At 33.4% G+C, this 18,348-nt stretch overlaps 1 protein-coding gene and 1 long non-coding RNA gene across 6 annotated transcripts; one reads left to right on the top strand and one right to left on the bottom strand.

Annotated features, from left to right (window-relative positions):
- Positions 1-211: 211 nt before the first annotated feature.
- LOC120359792 lies at positions 212-3,559 on the bottom strand. Its single transcript, XR_005576568.1, has 2 exons — positions 3,349-3,559; positions 212-1,216 (listed from the first exon to the last, which is right to left on the bottom strand). It is a non-coding gene; the product is annotated as an uncharacterized LOC120359792 (long non-coding RNA).
- A 29-nt stretch (positions 3,560-3,588) lies between these two features.
- On the top strand, positions 3,589-18,289 carry LOC113002876. 5 transcript variants are annotated; one of them, XM_039458883.1, is made up of 3 exons: positions 3,589-4,176; positions 17,284-17,381; positions 17,753-18,289. In XM_039458883.1, the coding sequence occupies exons 1-2, from the start codon at positions 3,955-3,957 to the stop codon at positions 17,353-17,355; spliced, it is 294 nt and encodes a 97-aa protein (XP_039314817.1). In that variant the 5' UTR covers positions 3,589-3,954; the 3' UTR covers positions 17,356-17,381; positions 17,753-18,289. The 5 variants fall into 5 exon arrangements, with proteins under 5 accessions (XP_039314817.1, XP_039314818.1, XP_039314816.1 ...); XM_039458882.1 differs by having other exon boundaries at positions 3,594-4,176; positions 17,284-17,363; XM_039458881.1 differs by lacking the exon at positions 3,589-4,176 and adding an exon at positions 14,125-14,386.
- Positions 18,290-18,348: the final 59 nt, after the last annotated feature.

Below are 18,348 nucleotides of genomic sequence, written 5' to 3' on the forward strand. Positions count from 1 at the left end.
ACAAACCGCGTAAAAATAGGCAGTCTCGCTACATATTACAAATATCACTCGTTTGATATAAAGAATTGATAATGATTATTTTTACAGGTTATGTTCACTGGAATAACAGTATAATAATTATAAATATGAATCGTATAAGATTGTAAGAACTTTTTACATTAAATGCATGTGCGAAAAATGTATATGTAGCGAAACCAAGGTGCGTTTGGTCTTTGATTGGAGAAATAGTAGATGCGACGACAATCTCAGATAACACACTCATCTACATCTATCTTTGCAAAAGAACCTCATTTTTACTTTTCAGTGTATATAGCTATAAAATACCTATAATGTACTATAATATATATTTTAGTACCTACAGCTTGTACATAGCTTCTTTAAAAGGAGGAAGATAAAAAATACAATGTTATAGTATATCACTTGTGAATGTGCCTGTAAAAGTAGTGATTCATATTCACAATGAAATACTTAAAATTCGGTTTCACAACATAGAACTGTACAGTTACAAAAATTAAATGAGATAGTTTTAAATTGGTTGTATTGTAATTTTGTATTGTAATATTGTATTTTTACGGACAAGTAGATAACGCTATATACCACAGAGAAAGATGTTTGTGTATCTTGTTAATAAAAATAATCTTGTGTACTATATTTCAACAATATTCTCAGTTCTATTGATTTAAACATATTGCTTAGTACTTTTTGGGATTTAAACTTTTTTATTAAATGTTTGTATTAATAAATACATATGTATATATACCATACCATGGTATATATGGCATGGATGCCATATCGACGATTCAGCAAGTACGTCTAAGTCAAAATCCTTGGCATTGCGATTGCCGTGCTTCTTATGCTGTTTCTTGGCTGCGCAAAAGGTTCGCCATCTTCGCGAATCTGACCAACCCATTGCAGATACAGCAGGTTTTAATCACGACAGGCAATTGGAGTGTCTGGGAATTTGTAGCTGGTGCAACATGTACGGGCCCAGGTATCCTGGGCGGTCAGTCGCTGCTACGTTTGACCTTTCATGAACTCTGCGAGGGTCAATGGGCTTCCGTGAAAGGTATCATACCATGATTGTACCTCGACGTTTTAGTGCCGTCTTCCGTCACGTCGCAAACAGCCAGAAAAGACACAATTTTGGTAAGGATTATATTCGATCGAGTAAAATATTTTTAAATACCAGTCTTTATTTTCTAATGGCACAATAAACCTATAACATAAAACATTGAATGTAACGTATAAAGAATATGAATTAAATTTGAAATAGTCGCATAGAATAATTAGAATAGAAATTATTTTTATTTTTTTTCTAATTATTATTTCTAATTTTTTTTTTGTTTTATGTTACAGGTGTAAAGAACGTGAAAATCAGACCTCTGAATTTCTTGCGAAGAACGGAACGTTGTACAATGCATTTTGATAATAATTAATGTGTTACTTAAAATTTCTTTTTAAATTGCATTCAAATATTTTGTTTTCTTTTCGTTTTCCGAAGAAACGTAACGAAATATTCACGGATTTTTTGTGTAATTGTATATTGAATCTGTGTGTGATCATTCAACATATAACACTTAATGAAAATAATTAAGATATATAAAATAATATTAAATATCATATATATAATAAATAAGACATAACACAAAAATTTAAAATAAACATGTACTTTTGAAAATATTGTATTCTAATCACTCATTTTCAAAATCAATTCTTCGTATTGCTAAATAATTGACTTGTAAGAAAGAGTTCAAAGAATGTTTCTTCTTATTATTGTATTTACTATTCTGATTCCATTGAAGATCTGCATTTCAAGACAAAAAATAACGCGTAATTTAAAAAAGTAGAAAATGTATAAACGTAAATGTATATACATAAAATCACGTAAGAAATATTAATGAGCAGTAAGATCCAGCTATGACCGTTTGTTATCTTTTTCTCGATTTTAATTGAGTTGTATATAACACTGTCTTATCTGTATTATTACTTTTTTCTTTTTAATGATATTTAAGAGATTTAGAATTAAAATTTCTTGACATGTGGAGATTAGTTTTCTTTTATAGCGGGTTTCTTTGTTCGATTGATCGATATAGTTCGAACTCGATGACCCGGAATCCACATAATGTGCTTAGCACGCCGTATCAGTGTTCTTTGATCCTGACCAAACATAGAACCTTTATCAAGGACGGTTTCCTTTTATGGGAATAGCATTTTATGCAAATAGCATTGAACTCAAACAAAATTTACACATTTTACAAAACCAACTTGGACACGAATGTTAAGAGCGTACAATGTACTAGAAAGGTAATTGTAACTCGTGATTTTTATGATATACAAAACGTTATATTTTATTTATGACAATTTAAGACTATTTTTAAAAAAATTAAAAAAGCATCCAAAAAACGCTCACCAGATTTTTAAATCGGATACCCGAAGAATTCAGATTTTATTTAATATTTATAACGTTGAACAAACAACGATTATTTCTGCTTTAACGTTTGATAATATCAGCATCAAGGTTGACGCAATAAAATTTTTTTTTATTTAATGTGAAAAGCTCGCGGCACGAGAGGTTTAGGACAATCAATGGCCCAAGCCATGTTCCGCGCGAAATATTTCCTAGAACAGATTAAGTAAACCGTTGGTTTCCGATCGGTGCATAACATTATGATAGAACTATAGTTTGCTTTTGCAGAGGAGCAATTCTATATTGTAGTAAAATTTGCGATTTTACATGACAGATCCTCTTAGGTACATACCTCCGAGTATACCTAATCTGAAAGAGACTCCAGCTTGGTGGGAGAGAATGTATGCCGTTACAGTCGAGATAAAGAAACGTTTGATTCTGGAGGGATCTCTCATGATCACTTATACGTCTTTACCGTAGCTAAAGCATGGCTATTTCTTTCGCATCATCATGAAGTGTCATCCACCACCCACGGAATCATCTATTACGTTCTCGATCAAATAGAAAAACCCAGGGCCGACTTGTAGATGAAATGTTGACAATTTTTTCCGTTGATGAGTTTAACGTAAATAAAACTTTTTAAAGAATTATTTCTTCTGACATCTTAAAATAGATTTTTCCAATCTGAATCATTGGATTGCTTTAAAGTTTCTCGTAGAAGATGCAATATTACGCAATGTCAGTGAAACATTAGATATGAGTATTTCTTGTTAATAATAGTTAATATTCTTGTAATAAAAATACACGCGCGAGTCGTAAAAGATCTTTTTATATACTTTACTGTTGATTATATTGTTTCTATACGTTATCGCAAAAGAGAAAGAGATAATTTCACATTTCTTTACAACTGCGCATTATGTCTGTATGATAATGCAACTTACAATACTTGCAATCATGACGTAAAATGTGTGGCATGAAAGAAAAAGAATTGTTCAATAAATCCACAGTAACATCCACTGAAAATGTAAGAATTCAAATGTAAGAATTCAAATGTAAGAATTCTTTACTTCGAGAACAGATTTTTTTTCATCGCTTTTCAAAAAGATCAGTTTTTGTATTTTTAAACTGCACTGTACTTAACATCATTTTTAAAAAAACCTTATTATTTTTCAGAAATTATAACGAAACAGCGTATTAATTATGTTTCTTTTTCAAAACTAATTTTTTTATAATTTTTCATAGCATTCATACAAGAGTGCGATTTAAGATCGCAATTAAAAACTGTGAATAATGCAAGAATTATTCGATATCGAGACTCAAACATGCAATATGTTTGTAAGCAATTTTAATCGCGTTTAAACCATTCTAAATATCTAAAGTACTGATATCTAGAGTATGTCAAAGAGTAACTCCACATTTGATGTATTTTTATGCGACTTGCGGAAAGGCAAAGTGCAAGCGTAACTCGGGCGTAACGAAGAGATGAACTCTATACGTAATTGGCACGCTCGAATCGCCGAGATTCACGTACGTACGACGTGTTTTCAATGACTGTGACAAAGAGCGGTTCGCTAGTGGCAAGTCGAAATGGAAGGGGCGATGGATTTGTTGGCTGGCCGGTCAGTGTACTCTTAGCGATGGCTGCATCAAGTACCAACGGCGTCATCGATCTATTGGAGAAGCTTCTGAAGGTCCTCAAAGAGGAACATGTATTCGATCGATCTGACGATCAACCTGTCGTACGATTCCGTTATCCCGCATATTTACAGGTAATTAATAATTTAATTTTTTTAATGCCAAAAGTCTCAAATGTATTAAAGCAATAGTGCAAACTGTCTTAAAACTATTTTACGTTTAATTTACCTCGACGGCAATATTATACTATGTTTCTTGTATTGCTCGTATAACTCTTCTCGTTAGAAATGATAATAGAATCAACGTCGATTCGATAATTCGATATTGATTCGACATCGATTCAATATCGATTTAATAACTTCGACATTAAATTGATGTCGATTTCATTATCATTTCTGGCTTACATTATACTTTTTCTTATAACACATTTCTATTATTTTTTTCTTGTGATTAAATTAAATAAGGATTAATAATATTATTTATATTATTTATAGGACGTATCCATTCTATTTAAAAACAATAAATTTATCTGTATAAATCTCTTTATAGTTTTAAGTCAAATGACTACGTCCTAAGTTAATAATAAATAATAAACTATGTCTTAATTAAATAATTAATTAAGAAATGATCAAAAATATTAACCTTGAAAACAAAACTGATAAAGTTTTAATTGACTGATTACCACATCAGTTAAGTGATAAGATGTCAGTTTATTTTGTCTCTTTGTTTTATGAGTAAACAAAATATAAAGTTAAGAATGACAACCAAGTATTTAGATCTAACGTTGAATATCTTTTGAATAGTGTTGGACATCTTAAAATTGTTTTATTAACATTGAATAAAATTCAACATAGCGTATGTTTAACGAGCTTAATAATATTTTTGTTGCTGTAGCAGTGAACAATACTGAAATTAATGTACATTAGTCAAAAGAAAGAAAATTCGATTATTCGCTCCTTTAACCGTTAAAGTTTCCTTTAAAAACATTTTTCTTTGAAACACTCCTTTTAAATTTACACTCCTCTTTTCGCTCTTGAACAAAGTGCTATTTTGTTTGAAGATTATTCTTATGTACTTCGGAACAAGATTAATATGTCAGTTATGATTAAGCACGTAACAGAAATCATTAACAACGTGTTAAAAAAAAAAAAAAACAACTTTCCTGCAAGTGAAATTACTACATCTATCACGGAAATTAGTAAATATGTTTGTTTCTTGTTCTTATCACACTTACCTGATTTGAATGTGTAGGGGCTTTTGTCAAGGATGGTCCATAGGATGGATAGTCGGTAGGCAAATTAACGCGAGCCAAATCGTCAGTTACGTGCAAAGTGTCCGTATATTATATCGTTACTATAATTGTGTACAGTGCTCGCAGGCTGCTCCGGCAGAGCTGCCGAACCGCGCGTCAAATTCGGAGCTCTCTCAAAACGCGCGTAAGGGCACAATGACAATAACAAATCAGGGCCGATCATGCGATCCCGCGGAGCCAATCATAGTCTCGGAAATCACGCTGTGCTCCGTTGTACGTAGCATGATTGGCAAAGGAAAATGTGCCCACGGCATCATGATCGACAATGTCGCGTTCGATAACAGAAATATGCCTACATACAAAACTATTTAAGGATTTTTTCTAATTTAAATTACTCTGGAACATATATATATTATGGTTTGTGTTTGATAAAGTTTTTAAGTAATTAGCGTTTTAAGAAAATTTTTTTTGCTGTAAAAAAATTCTTTACGCTTTGATTTCTCAAACACGGGCTGAAAAATATTCGTCTTTTTTTTTGCAAAGAGACCATTTCCGATACCTGAAGGAGAAACGATTGGATAATTGAGGGAGAAAGTACGGAAAAAGCAGGGAAAGTTTCGGACAAAGCGATGAGCAAAAGGCGCTAAAATTCTCAATTACATTAACTCGATTCCGGTCGTCCCTGCATCACGCTGGAGGAAGGGATTAGTTAGAGAACCGCTATTGGATTAGCGAATCAGTCGACTCATCCGGTTTACCGTGCCGAATCGTCCTAGCCAAGTGTCTTTAGTCGTTTTCGCATCGTTCAAATTCTATAAGTGATATTGTAATGTAGAAATACACACGCCACAATGGTAGGGCTGATTATTTATTCTTTAAACGTAGTTACACATCAATTTAGCACGCATGATTAAAAATGTAAAGAGAAAATTTGTTTTTGTAGAAAGAAAATTATAATAGAATAGGCAAAGAACGATTAGTATTGTTAGCAGTTGCCTTTTGTGAAACGTAATAATGATTTTAACAATATTAAATTAACCTATAGTGACTTGGACTATAAATTGTCATGTTCTGTGACAAAACATGTGACATTTCTCAAACAGTATAAAAAGAAAAGGAAATACACTTTAGATTATTGTTACGAATTGCTTGTTCCTTTTATCGGTGATCACAATGACTTATTTTTTAAATAAATTTATAACTTGCATGTTTATGTGGAATCAATTTTTCTTACGCATCCACTCTTCTGTCCATAATACTAAAAAATTCTACAGTTCTAATGAATATGTTGCGATTAACGTTGTTACGCAGGGATGCAGCTCACCGTGCGATCCGACGGCAAATACTATGGCAGTAGAACGAACGTATTTCTACAATTTATATTAAAGGCAAATATATCCTTGCATTTTAAAGTTATCACGTTGCTCGTATGTATAATTGATTACTTGATTAAGTTAAAAATTTAATTAAAATCATGCTTGATAATTTTATTTTACAAGAGTATATTCTAGAAATACTTTATTTTTCATTCAATAAGCAACTAACGAAATGATGATACGTATAATGTGATTTTAATAATAAGTTTATATAATTTTAAAATATAAATGTCACGTGTCAGTGAGAAAATTTTGCCACACAATTGTAAATATATTTTTCGTCGATTAACAGAAATAAAATTATTCAAATTGATTTCTCTTTTGTAATTCTTTTCAAGTCATTTTTCATTGCATAGATAAATTGACATGTCACAGTACGCTGTATGCACATTTTAAAGTTATAATGGTGTAAAAAAATGGCTCAATTTTCTCAGACGTATCGCACCACGTAAAATTTTCTTGCAACAACATGACAGCAAATATATCTCAACAAAATGAAATTGATCATCATAAGTGGTGGATAAAATGGAATAGAATGATTATTAAAAGAAGATATATTCTTCCGACAACATATATCAATTTTATCTAGTATATTATCTGACGATACATATAATCTCGTATCTCGAGAACAATTTGTTTTTTATGAAAGGTGAAGGTTACGGCATTTTTATGTACTCACGCTCCGTTATCGGCGAGCGCGAGCTGCGGCCAACCACGTGACACAGGTTCCTCCTTCAGTATCTGCCTCATATCTTGAGGCGCCCGCGGATGACGATGAGACGGCGGGGGTGGTGGTGCCACACTCGCGCTGTACAGCTTACGTCCCCAGTGGCCCTCGAGCTCGACGGGACTTCCGCCCCCCGTGGTAGCCCCGGTACCACCCCCTTCGAGTCCGAGCCATGGCGACCCCCCAGCACCCACGATTGTGGAGCTGGGCAGGAGACTGCTCCACTCGTCGGACCGCGTGGTGAGGCCGTACGGACTCTCTTGGGGCAACAGGCTTTCTCCTTCGCGTTGCCAATCTTTACAGAAACCTTCGTCGCCCCTTCGCGTCTCCGCGGGAGACTCCACTGGTTGTCTCTCCGTCAGAACGGGTACGCCCGGTGCCACATTTCTTTATAAACGCGCATGAATCATTATCACTGGAACGTTAGCGGCCGGCAACCCGTGGCGGTGCATGAACGTCCGCTCACCACTGATGGTGTCGCGTCTTTCCGGACGCACCGACCGTGTGCCGGTGCACATGCGTCCGAATGTGCGTGCCACGAGTTCGCGATACGAGCGCGCACTAAGGGCCACGTTGCTGTCTCACAATGCACATTGTTTTCACTTGCTCGCGCAGAATCGTGTCCCTTGTCCTCTGTCGGTCCGCGGATCTTTATCACCGACGTATCACTCTGTACGACATATGCGGCATATGTTCGTAGATCTTGTGAGGGATGTCATCGGCTGACTCCTGAATGCTTTCCCAAAGGTGTCCTTCTTCTATCAAATTGTTCTATGATCCCTGTACCAGATGAGGTTTGAGACACAAACGTAATGTACGATGGTAATCTGAGCACTTGCCGGCAGCACCCTGGTGCGTAGTATCGTTGCCACCAAAATGTTGCAAACGTGTCTCGTGACCAGCGGAGAGGTCTTTCGAGGTCCCCAGTCGCACGTTGCTTCCCGTTACGGTGCCGCTTGTCGAATGTGTCAGTTACGACACTATCGTGTACCTTCATAGATTAATTTTTATGTCATGGATAAAAATCTTACTAACAATAGTCATTATTACAATGAGAAAAAAAATTTTCGTGATTCATGTAAATATGTTATTAGGACCATTCAAGCAAATAGTTTACTTCACACAAATAAATATTACTTCAAAAAAATAAATAATACTTTAAAGAAATAATATTTTCCACAAACAAGTAATATTTATTTATGTAAAGTAAATAATTTGCTTGAATGGCCCTAATAACATATTTACTTAAACCACGAAAATTTTTTTCTCTGCTCATCGTTGTTCTCCCGCCGCGTAGTTTGTCAGCTCCGCTCCGCCCGTCTATTGTCCGTCACTGCTTTCTGTCTATAAACAGGCGCTTATTCGCTAACTTTAACATCATGTAGCATTGATCTGAGCAGAAGGCTCAGATCAAAAAATGACTCAGGACTTTTCGACTTGGATTTGTGTCCTCTAACTCATGGTATACTCCAGGTCCCTTTGTTTTGTTACACCCTGTATATCATGAACTAATAAATGAATAAATATATTTATAATTAATTTACACTTTCTTTTTTCTTTAAAATAATCCGATAAAGTGTGACATTTTTGTCAATATTGGAATTCTAGTAATTCAATAGATTACTTTCTAAACCCTCTACAGAAAACATAACTGTCAATATTACTTAAATGTTTATTAGAATTTGTTTATTGGGGTTCAAAAAATATATTTATCTTAGTTTTATATCATTTGAGTACTATTATATATTAATAAATATATATAACATTCGATAGATGAAAAAAATTCTTTCTTCAATATTTAAAAATGAATAAAGTTTTTGGAATGGGATGGAATGAGATGAATTTTATACTATTTGATAGAGCAAAGTATCTAGTTTCTTTACTTGTTTGGTTAATATCCCCATTCGTCCCCCTTTCATGGAAAAATGGACATCAAAGTTCACTCAATTTGGTCGAACATCTTCCACTTAGCCATTCTCTCAGCCATATTCCAATAATTCATTTTCACGAATCAGTAATTTGTGAACTAACACATATAATACACATGAATACACACACACACGAACACGAACACGCACACGCACATGCACATGCATACGCACACGCACATGCATACGCACACGCATACGCACACGCACATGCGTATGCACATGCCCATGCGTACGCACACGCAGGCGCGCGCGCACACACGCATCAATGAAATGTTAACTTTGTGCTTGAGCTTCTCCAAAACAAATGAATGATTTAAATTCAATGAAAAATATTGTAAAAGATGAATACTTATCGTTCGGACTTTCCTCATTACATTGCTGGATTCGCTGTTTCGAATGTTTATTACACATTTCGTACAGAATTAATGTCAAATGTTGGGCAGTAAGGAATGAGAGTGATAAACGAAAAGGAGTCGAGCAAAGAAAACGCGAGATACAAACTGCCTTCAGAACGAGAACAGGTCTTTTAGTAGACATTGTTAAACAAGGAACAGGTACATCCAATGATGGTAATACTGCTCGAAAATTTTTTGCTGATCCAAAATTATCAGCTGCCATTACAGATTTAGATGAGAATTTGATTACTCGATTTGGAGTCTTGTTGCAAGCAATCGCTTGTGGTAAAAGAATTAATCTATCAGAGTTCGAATCTTACAGTTTTAAAACGGCCGAAATATTTGTATCGTTATACCCTTGGTATTACATGCCAGTATCAATTCATAAATTATTAATTCATGGCAAAGATATTATAAAAAATGCTATTGTACCAATAGGACAATTGTCTGAAGAAGCTCAGGAAGCCAATCATAAATATTTTCAAAAATATAGAGAAAATCATTCGCGAAAAATGTCGCGGATACAAAATAATGAAGATATTTTTAATAATTTGATGATTGCTTCAGATCCAATAATATCAAGTTCGCGAAAATTGATGGAACGTAAAAAGAAAGAATTAACTGATGATGCAAAATGTTTATTATATTTCAGCGATGATAATGAAAATTATGATGACTAAATTAAAAAAAATTAATGTGAGATGCAAGGGGACTCACAAAAATCAAGCACCCCGAGGGATCAAATATCTGCCACGTCCACGTCGTTGATCCTGGGTAGCGCTGAGAGCAGATAAAATAATAATATTCGTTTGTTAAATCATATTGTTAATATCAGTATACTTTGATGGGTTCGCGTTTGATGGGTTACGTTTTTTCTCGTCCATCACTATATCACTTATATCAAAAACAATATAAAATTTAAATTTAATCAAATTCTAGACTCATTTATGTGTTATATTAGCTTAAGGTCATCACTAAAAATTAAATTAACCTCGATTTTTGTTTTTTTTCAAAAAAAATGTTATATATTTATCATTGCTCATTTTTAAATACTCAATTGATTTCACACACATACGTTACAGTTGTGGAATAATCATCTATATATTTTATCGATAACAATAAGTTGCAGGTAATCTTAATTTCATACACTGAAAATATACGAATCGTACATCTTTTATATTAAATTTCAAGTAATTTCATTGCAAAATGTAGAATTTATAAGCAAATGACCGAAAAATGACGCATTCGCCCCACTGTGCGCCGGCTCGAAGGTTTACTTTTGAAACAAAGTGTTCAAAGACTCTCAAGATTTCACACAAATTAAACGGCTAAAACAAGCTAGTGAGAGTCAGCGCGGGTATAAGAGCGCAAAACACAATCAGTGTTTAAATAGTAATTTATTCATGATGAATTAAAAAAATCGAACGTTTCGGCTCTCTTTGGAGCCCTCTTCAGCGAATTACAAAAGGAAAAAATTAATTTAAATCGTCATTTTCAACGCAATTACAAGTGGCTGTTCTAATCGTCATCAGTCCGTTACCGGGAATGAAATGAGTCACCAACGGTTTGCCAAATCCGCCGTGGAAGCATTGCCCGTTGTCGTGTCGGTGAAATTGACAATTTTCTAAACAATCATCGTGTTCGTAGATAGCTGACATTACTATAATTAATGTTTTTTTGTTGTTTAAATTTTTAAAAAAATTATGTGACTCACCCATTGGCACTGATGACAAGCAGTGAACCAATTCGCCTGTCAAAGTATACGCTTGAATTTTTCGTGTAATGCCGCGTGTTTACGATCTCACGCAATAACGTATACTGACCAAATCTTCGTTCGAACATCCTACCATCGCCGAGGAAGTCAGATAAACGCGAGAGAGCAAACAATAATAGATACATAGATACGTAAATATGAACAGAGAAATCATTTGATACAAAACAAAATAAATTAGCGGGCAACAATTAACAATGTCAGAATTATCAAATTAAAGGTAAAATTACAGACCTAACGTGAATTGGAGGCAAAGAGATTAATATAATTAGAATCAATATAGTAGCAAACAAAACTTATCTGTTACAGTCTCTTTAATAGTGAGAGGTATGCGTGATGTAGAAATTCAGTATCCCTTTGTAAATTGAGGCTATTTGTTTGTAATTGGATGTGTAGCATTTCCGATGTTAACCGCCTGTCCAAAACTCGCTCGTTATCCGAGATTTTAATATTCTCCCAGTCAAAGTCGTGATTAAGATTAATTCTGTGTTCCGTGATGACAGAATGGTTGTTCGCATTACGTCTAATATCATTGCAATGTTCTATGGCGCTTGTTTTTAATCTCCTGCTAGTTTGTCCTACATAGGACGCATCGCAGTCTTTGCACGTGATCTTATACACTACATTTTTCTTAAGATTATTCGGGAGAACGTCCTTTTGAACTTTAATGAATCTGCTCAATTTATTGAGACTAAAAAAAGCCAGATTTATGTTGAATTTGTTCGTGAAATATTTGAACTTGTCAGAAATTGTAGGAACATATGGCAATAAGAACCATGGAGATTTTTTATTTTTGGTGTCGGTATCATTGTTAGTGTCTGTATGTTTGCTTAGATTAATAAGATGTTTAATGCGGCTATTGATTGTCTCAAAAATAAATCCAGCAAGATAGTCATTCATAAAAAGGGTATTTACGATAAGCTCAAAATTCTTTCTGTGGAATTTAGGATCTGACAATAAAAATGTTCTGTCAACCATGCCCAAAATTGTTCCTCTTTTCTGTGATAAAGGGTGGGCTGATAAAAAATTCAGGTATCTCCCTGAAAATGTGGGTTTATGATACCAATCAAAAATTAAGGAATCTTCGTATTTTATCATAGTGATGTCTAAAAAGTTTATTTTATCACCCCCTATTTCCAATGTAAATTGCATACGCGGGTGAAAGGATATCTATATGGTTTAGTCACTTTGCTGCATGACATTATTTCAAAAAACATTCTGGAGCCTTCAAGTAAGATTAACAACAGTTTCCAATTAGTTAAAAAATTGAAGGGCAGATATCTGGGTCCTGATTACAGGTTGATTTCGTTGGATGTTATATCACTATTCACGAACATCCCCATAGACTTAGCTTTAACAAGCATCTCTAATAGGTGGATGTTTCTTAGTGAATCTTGTAACATTCCTGAACAAGAATTTTTAACAGCGGTAAAATTTGTTTTAGATTCAACTTATTTTAGCTTTGGAAATGAATTTTATAAACAGAAATTTGGTACCCCCATGGGTTCTCCGTTGTCACCCGTTATAGCAGACCTCGTCATGCAGGACCTTGAACACTGGGCTTTAAACAAAATTGGAATACATTTACCTCTTTATTTTAGATATGTAGATGACATAGTGATGGCTGTCCCAGATAATTTAATTGATCTCACCTTAAATACGTTCAATTCCTTTCACCCGCGTATGCAATTTACATTGGAAATAGGGGGTGATAAAATAAACTTTTTAGACATCACTATGATAAAATACGAAGATTCCTTAATTTTTGATTGGTATCATAAACCCACATTTTCAGGGAGATACCTGAATTTTTTATCAGCCCACCCTTTATCACAGAAAAGAGGAACAATTTTGGGCATGGTTGACAGAGCATTTTTATTGTCAGATCCTAAATTCCACAGAAAGAATTTTGAGCTTATCGTAAATACCCTTTTTATGAATGACTATCTTGCTGGATTTATTTTTGAGACAATCAATAGCCGCATTAAACATCTTATTAATCTAAGCAAACATACAGACACTAACAATGATACCGACACCAAAAATAAAAAATCTCCATGGTTCTTATTGCCATATGTTCCTACAATTTCTGACAAGTTCAAATATTTCACGAACAAATTCAACATAAATCTGGCTTTTTTTAGTCTCAATAAATTGAGCAGATTCATTAAAGTTCAAAAGGACGTTCTCCCGAATAATCTTAAGAAAAATGTAGTGTATAAGATCACGTGCAAAGACTGCGATGCGTCCTATGTAGGACAAACTAGCAGGAGATTAAAAACAAGCGCCATAGAACATTGCAATGATATTAGACGTAATGCGAACAACCATTCTGTCATCACGGAACACAGAATTAATCTTAATCACGACTTTGACTGGGAGAATATTAAAATCTCGGATAACGAGCGAGTTTTGGACAGGCGGTTAACATCGGAAATGCTACACATCCAATTACAAACAAATAGCCTCAATTTACAAAGGGATACTGAATTTCTACATCACGCATACCTCTCACTATTAAAGAGACTGTAACAGATAAGTTTTGTTTGCTACTATATTGATTCTAATTATATTAATCTCTTTGCCTCCAATTCACGTTAGGTCTGTAATTTTACCTTTAATTTGATAATTCTGACATTGTTAATTGTTGCCCGCTAATTTATTTTGTTTTGTATCAAATGATTTCTCTGTTCATATTTACGTATCTATGTATCTATTATTGTTTGCTCTCTCGCGTTTATCTGACTTCCTCGGCGATGGTAGGATGTTCGAACGAAGATTTGGTCAGTATACGTTATTGCGTGAGATCGTAAACACGCGGCATTACACGAAAAATTCAAGCGTATACTTTGACAGGCGAATTGGTTCACTGCTTGTAATCAGTGCCAATGGGTGAGTCACATAATTTTTTTAAAAATTTAAACAACAAAAAAACATTAATTATAGTAATGTCAGCTATCTACGAACACGATGGTTGTTTAGAAAATTGTCAATTTCACCGACACGACAACGGGCAATGCTTCCATGGCGGATTTGGCAAACCGTTGGTGACTCATTTCATTCCCGGTAACGGACTGATGACGATTAGAACAGCCACTTGTAATTGCGTTGAAAATGACGATTTAAATTAATTTTTTCCTTTTGTAATTTGCTGAAGAGGGCTCCAAAGAGAGCCGAAACGTTCGATTTTTTTAATTCATCATGAATAAATTACTATTTAAACACTGATTGTGTTTTGCGCTCTTATACCCGCGCTGATTCTCACTAGCCTATTTTAATTTGTGTGTTTATTTTCGACACCGGATCTCTCTACTGAGGGAATTTTCCACTGATCTGCCACAACTTCGCGTAAATAACCGGTTCCGAAAAAACGCCGTCGGACCATCTACGCGACGCCCTGGCGAGGTAAACGCCCCCTGAAGAATTAGCCGAGCGCAACCGAAACGGAGATACCGCGCCGCTCGCGTGTATTGAGCCTTGTATATAGCCGCCTATGTCGCAAATGAAGTAGTCTGTAATTAATAAATACGCTCTAAATAAAGCTTCCTGTTTTTTCTTACACTCTCCGCATTAATCATTTCGTTCCCTAACTTCGAGCTCAGGCGATACCACGAGTGATCCGTGTCCGGATAGTACGGAATGTTACAACCTAATTGTTAAGACTTTAATTGACTACATAATTATCGTGCCTCTTCGGAAAATAATAAAATCACCGGACGAATTTCACTAAGGTGTGCCACTGAATCAAAGTACCGTGAGGTAGGAGATTGAAAAGATAGTGACACCATTATAGACTGCATCGTCTAGCAGATAATAATGACTCATACCTTTGTCCGCTTCCATTGTCATCTTAAAGTTCTTAACAATATATGTAATAAATACTAAAAAATAATTTATAATAAAAAAATATGTTAATTCATACTTTTATGAATCACGGGGGTACTCATTGAAAAGATTCTGCTCTTTCTACAAAATTATTGCAAAATACAAAAAGAAATACAAATAATTTTTTAATTACTTTACTCTCTAAATTCTTTGGAGTGGAATTTCATCTAAAAGAGTGGAAACCCACTCTAAAAGGGTGAAAATCCAGCCACTCTTTATCAAGAGTGGCAGGATTTTCACTCTTTAGAGTGGGATTCCACTCCAAAGAATTTAGAGAGTACCGCTAATAGTAACATTAAAACTTTATTTTATTATTAAAATATGCAAAAAATAAATGTGTTTAGATAAATAAAAAATCGTTTACTGCCTATATTTTTAATTTTTAATATTATAATAACCAGAAAAAAATTGTTATAACAAAAGTTTTAATTTTTGACTTTGAAAAGTATGGACCATATCACATTCGTGTTGTAATTTAATCAATAATTGCACAATAATTATTGCGTTGACTCCTATTAATCTATTTACATTAGTTGCAATTTTTGGAGAATCCATTAATTTTTTAAAATTTTAAAGAATGATATAATGAAATCATTTCGGTCTGTTTCACGGATCTATCAGTTGTGCAGAAAACATCAAATAACGGTATAATAATGGTATAATAACCCAATAACGTGAATCTCTTGCCTTCCCCTTCCGAATATAAAATCGTATATAGAACGAGCCTAAGCAATTACGACGGCTTTATATTCCCGAGCGTTGATCGACGTGTTTCAACAAGAATGTTTTGTGAGCTCATCATTCGATAAAGTAGTTCTGCAGTTTGTTAAAATTAAAGTAGTTTCTGTATTTGTTAAAATCATTTTTAAGTGAAAATGATGTACGTATATATATTCATTATTTATATTAATTTTGTGGCTAACTTATTTTAATAAATTGTGAACATATTTTGATATAAAAAGATTGATTTGATTTTAATAGAAAAATTACATAATTAATAAATAAATCTAAAAAATATAATTTTCGTGTAAAAAAAATATGATTAACATTTTCTTATAAAATTTGAATCATTTTTGATTTATAAATTCTTCAGTAACAGCTTAAAAAGTTACGGTAAAATTTTTATCTAAAAATTAATTATTAAACTTTTTTAATTTAAATGTTGTATATAGTTTCTTTTTTCAAAAATTACTTTTTTTATTAAAATAATATTATCGTACAATCATAAACTTAATAATTTGCTGTTATTTTGTAGTCGTATTTTAAGCTTATTTTGTAAATACTATTAAATTAAAATAACAATACAAATAGTGATATAATAATTCAATTATATGACAAGAATCTATTGTAAAGTTGTAAACTGTAGCTGTTCTACTGTTTTTCGCGTTTGCACTCTTATGAATTAAGGTCATTTTTTAAATGGTTTTGCTAACAAAGGGGCAAAGACCGCTATGTGCGCGACATTTGCTTGCATTTCGTATTTAAGAAACTTCTGCGCTCATCTAGAAGGCGTTTCCTGCTGCTTGTTTGTACTACTTGCTATCTCTTTTTTCCTAATTAAAATTGATTTAAAGGATTGCTTTTAGAATCTGTAACAAGTCTATTCACTGCGCGTTATTAATTCACTCTCGTATTACGTATTTAACGGGAGTTTAAGATGTATAAAGAACTGTTAATTATAAACTTTTAATTTTCTAATCTGTATCTTAAAAACTTATTTATGCATAAAAGACAATAAAAATGTATTTGTTGTGACTAAAATTATTAAAGCGCATCGAATCGTCCGTCGTTGAGATGTCAAATATTTTACTGGTTAAGGAAGGCAGAGGATATAAAAATATTTAGTAATAGTTGCATTTTATAGTTTATTTTACTTACCAATTATTTACGTTTTCTTGTTGCAGATCATATTTCTCCAGCTGGACTTTGAAAGTATTACTCTATTTGGTCTTGGCCTTGGCCTTAGCCCAAGATGAGACGAAAGGTATCGTCGTCTACCAAGGTTGAACTATTCGGTGTACTTGTATTATAATTATTAATATGATCAAAATTTAACGTTACGACAAAGTTTCATAAGTTATAGTAGAGAGAAACATTTGATTCTATATTTATCTAAATATACTTTTTATTTATTAGATTTCAATAAAAATTGATGAAGCCTTTAAAAATTTTTAACGTTTACGTTACACGTTTAAAATAATTTAAGTATTGCATGCACATTATTTGATTAATTTGTTTTTAATTTACCAACTTTAATGAATTTTAATTGCATTGATTTTTCTTCGGCAAAAATATTTTTTCTTGAATTGAGTTTTATATTTTTAACGCTCCTCAATCACTTGACTTATTATTTCGTGCTTTGTTTCTTTACAGGATACGGTCATTTTGAACATTCTTCGATTCCTATTTCCATTTACGGTGCGCCCACTTCCCTTCCGGAAGTGACACACTTTTCCCTCCAGCCCAACCTCGGTCTAGGACTCTCGTTTGCTCACCTACTAAACACATTCCTAACCATTGCAAAACTTATATTAAATTTTGTGATCTTAAAGACGATCATAAAATTTATTGCGGTAATGTGCTCGGTATACGATTTTTTTTAACAGAAACCTGACAATGTCAGGTGAGGTCAAGTTGAACTGGATTTTAAATTGATGCATTTTTGAAGGAAATGCATATACACTTCAATAATATCGTAACTCAATTTTTCTAATTTTTTAACAGTTTATATCTCTAAAATAATTCTAAATACTATAAATTTTTTATTTTACTCTTTCCGTTAAAAATCGTATAAAAACAATTAAAGAGAGAGTATAATTAGACACATTATCGCAATAAATTTTATGATCGTCCTAAAGATCACCAAATTTAATATAAGTTTTGCAATGGTTAGGAATGTGTTTAGTAGGTGAGCAAACGAGAGTTTGCTCACCTACTAAACACATTCCTAACCATTGCAAAACTTATAT

Source organism: Solenopsis invicta, chromosome 16 (genome assembly GCF_016802725.1).
Source record: "Solenopsis invicta isolate M01_SB chromosome 16, UNIL_Sinv_3.0, whole genome shotgun sequence".
NCBI lineage: Eukaryota > Metazoa > Arthropoda > Insecta > Hymenoptera > Formicidae > Solenopsis > Solenopsis invicta.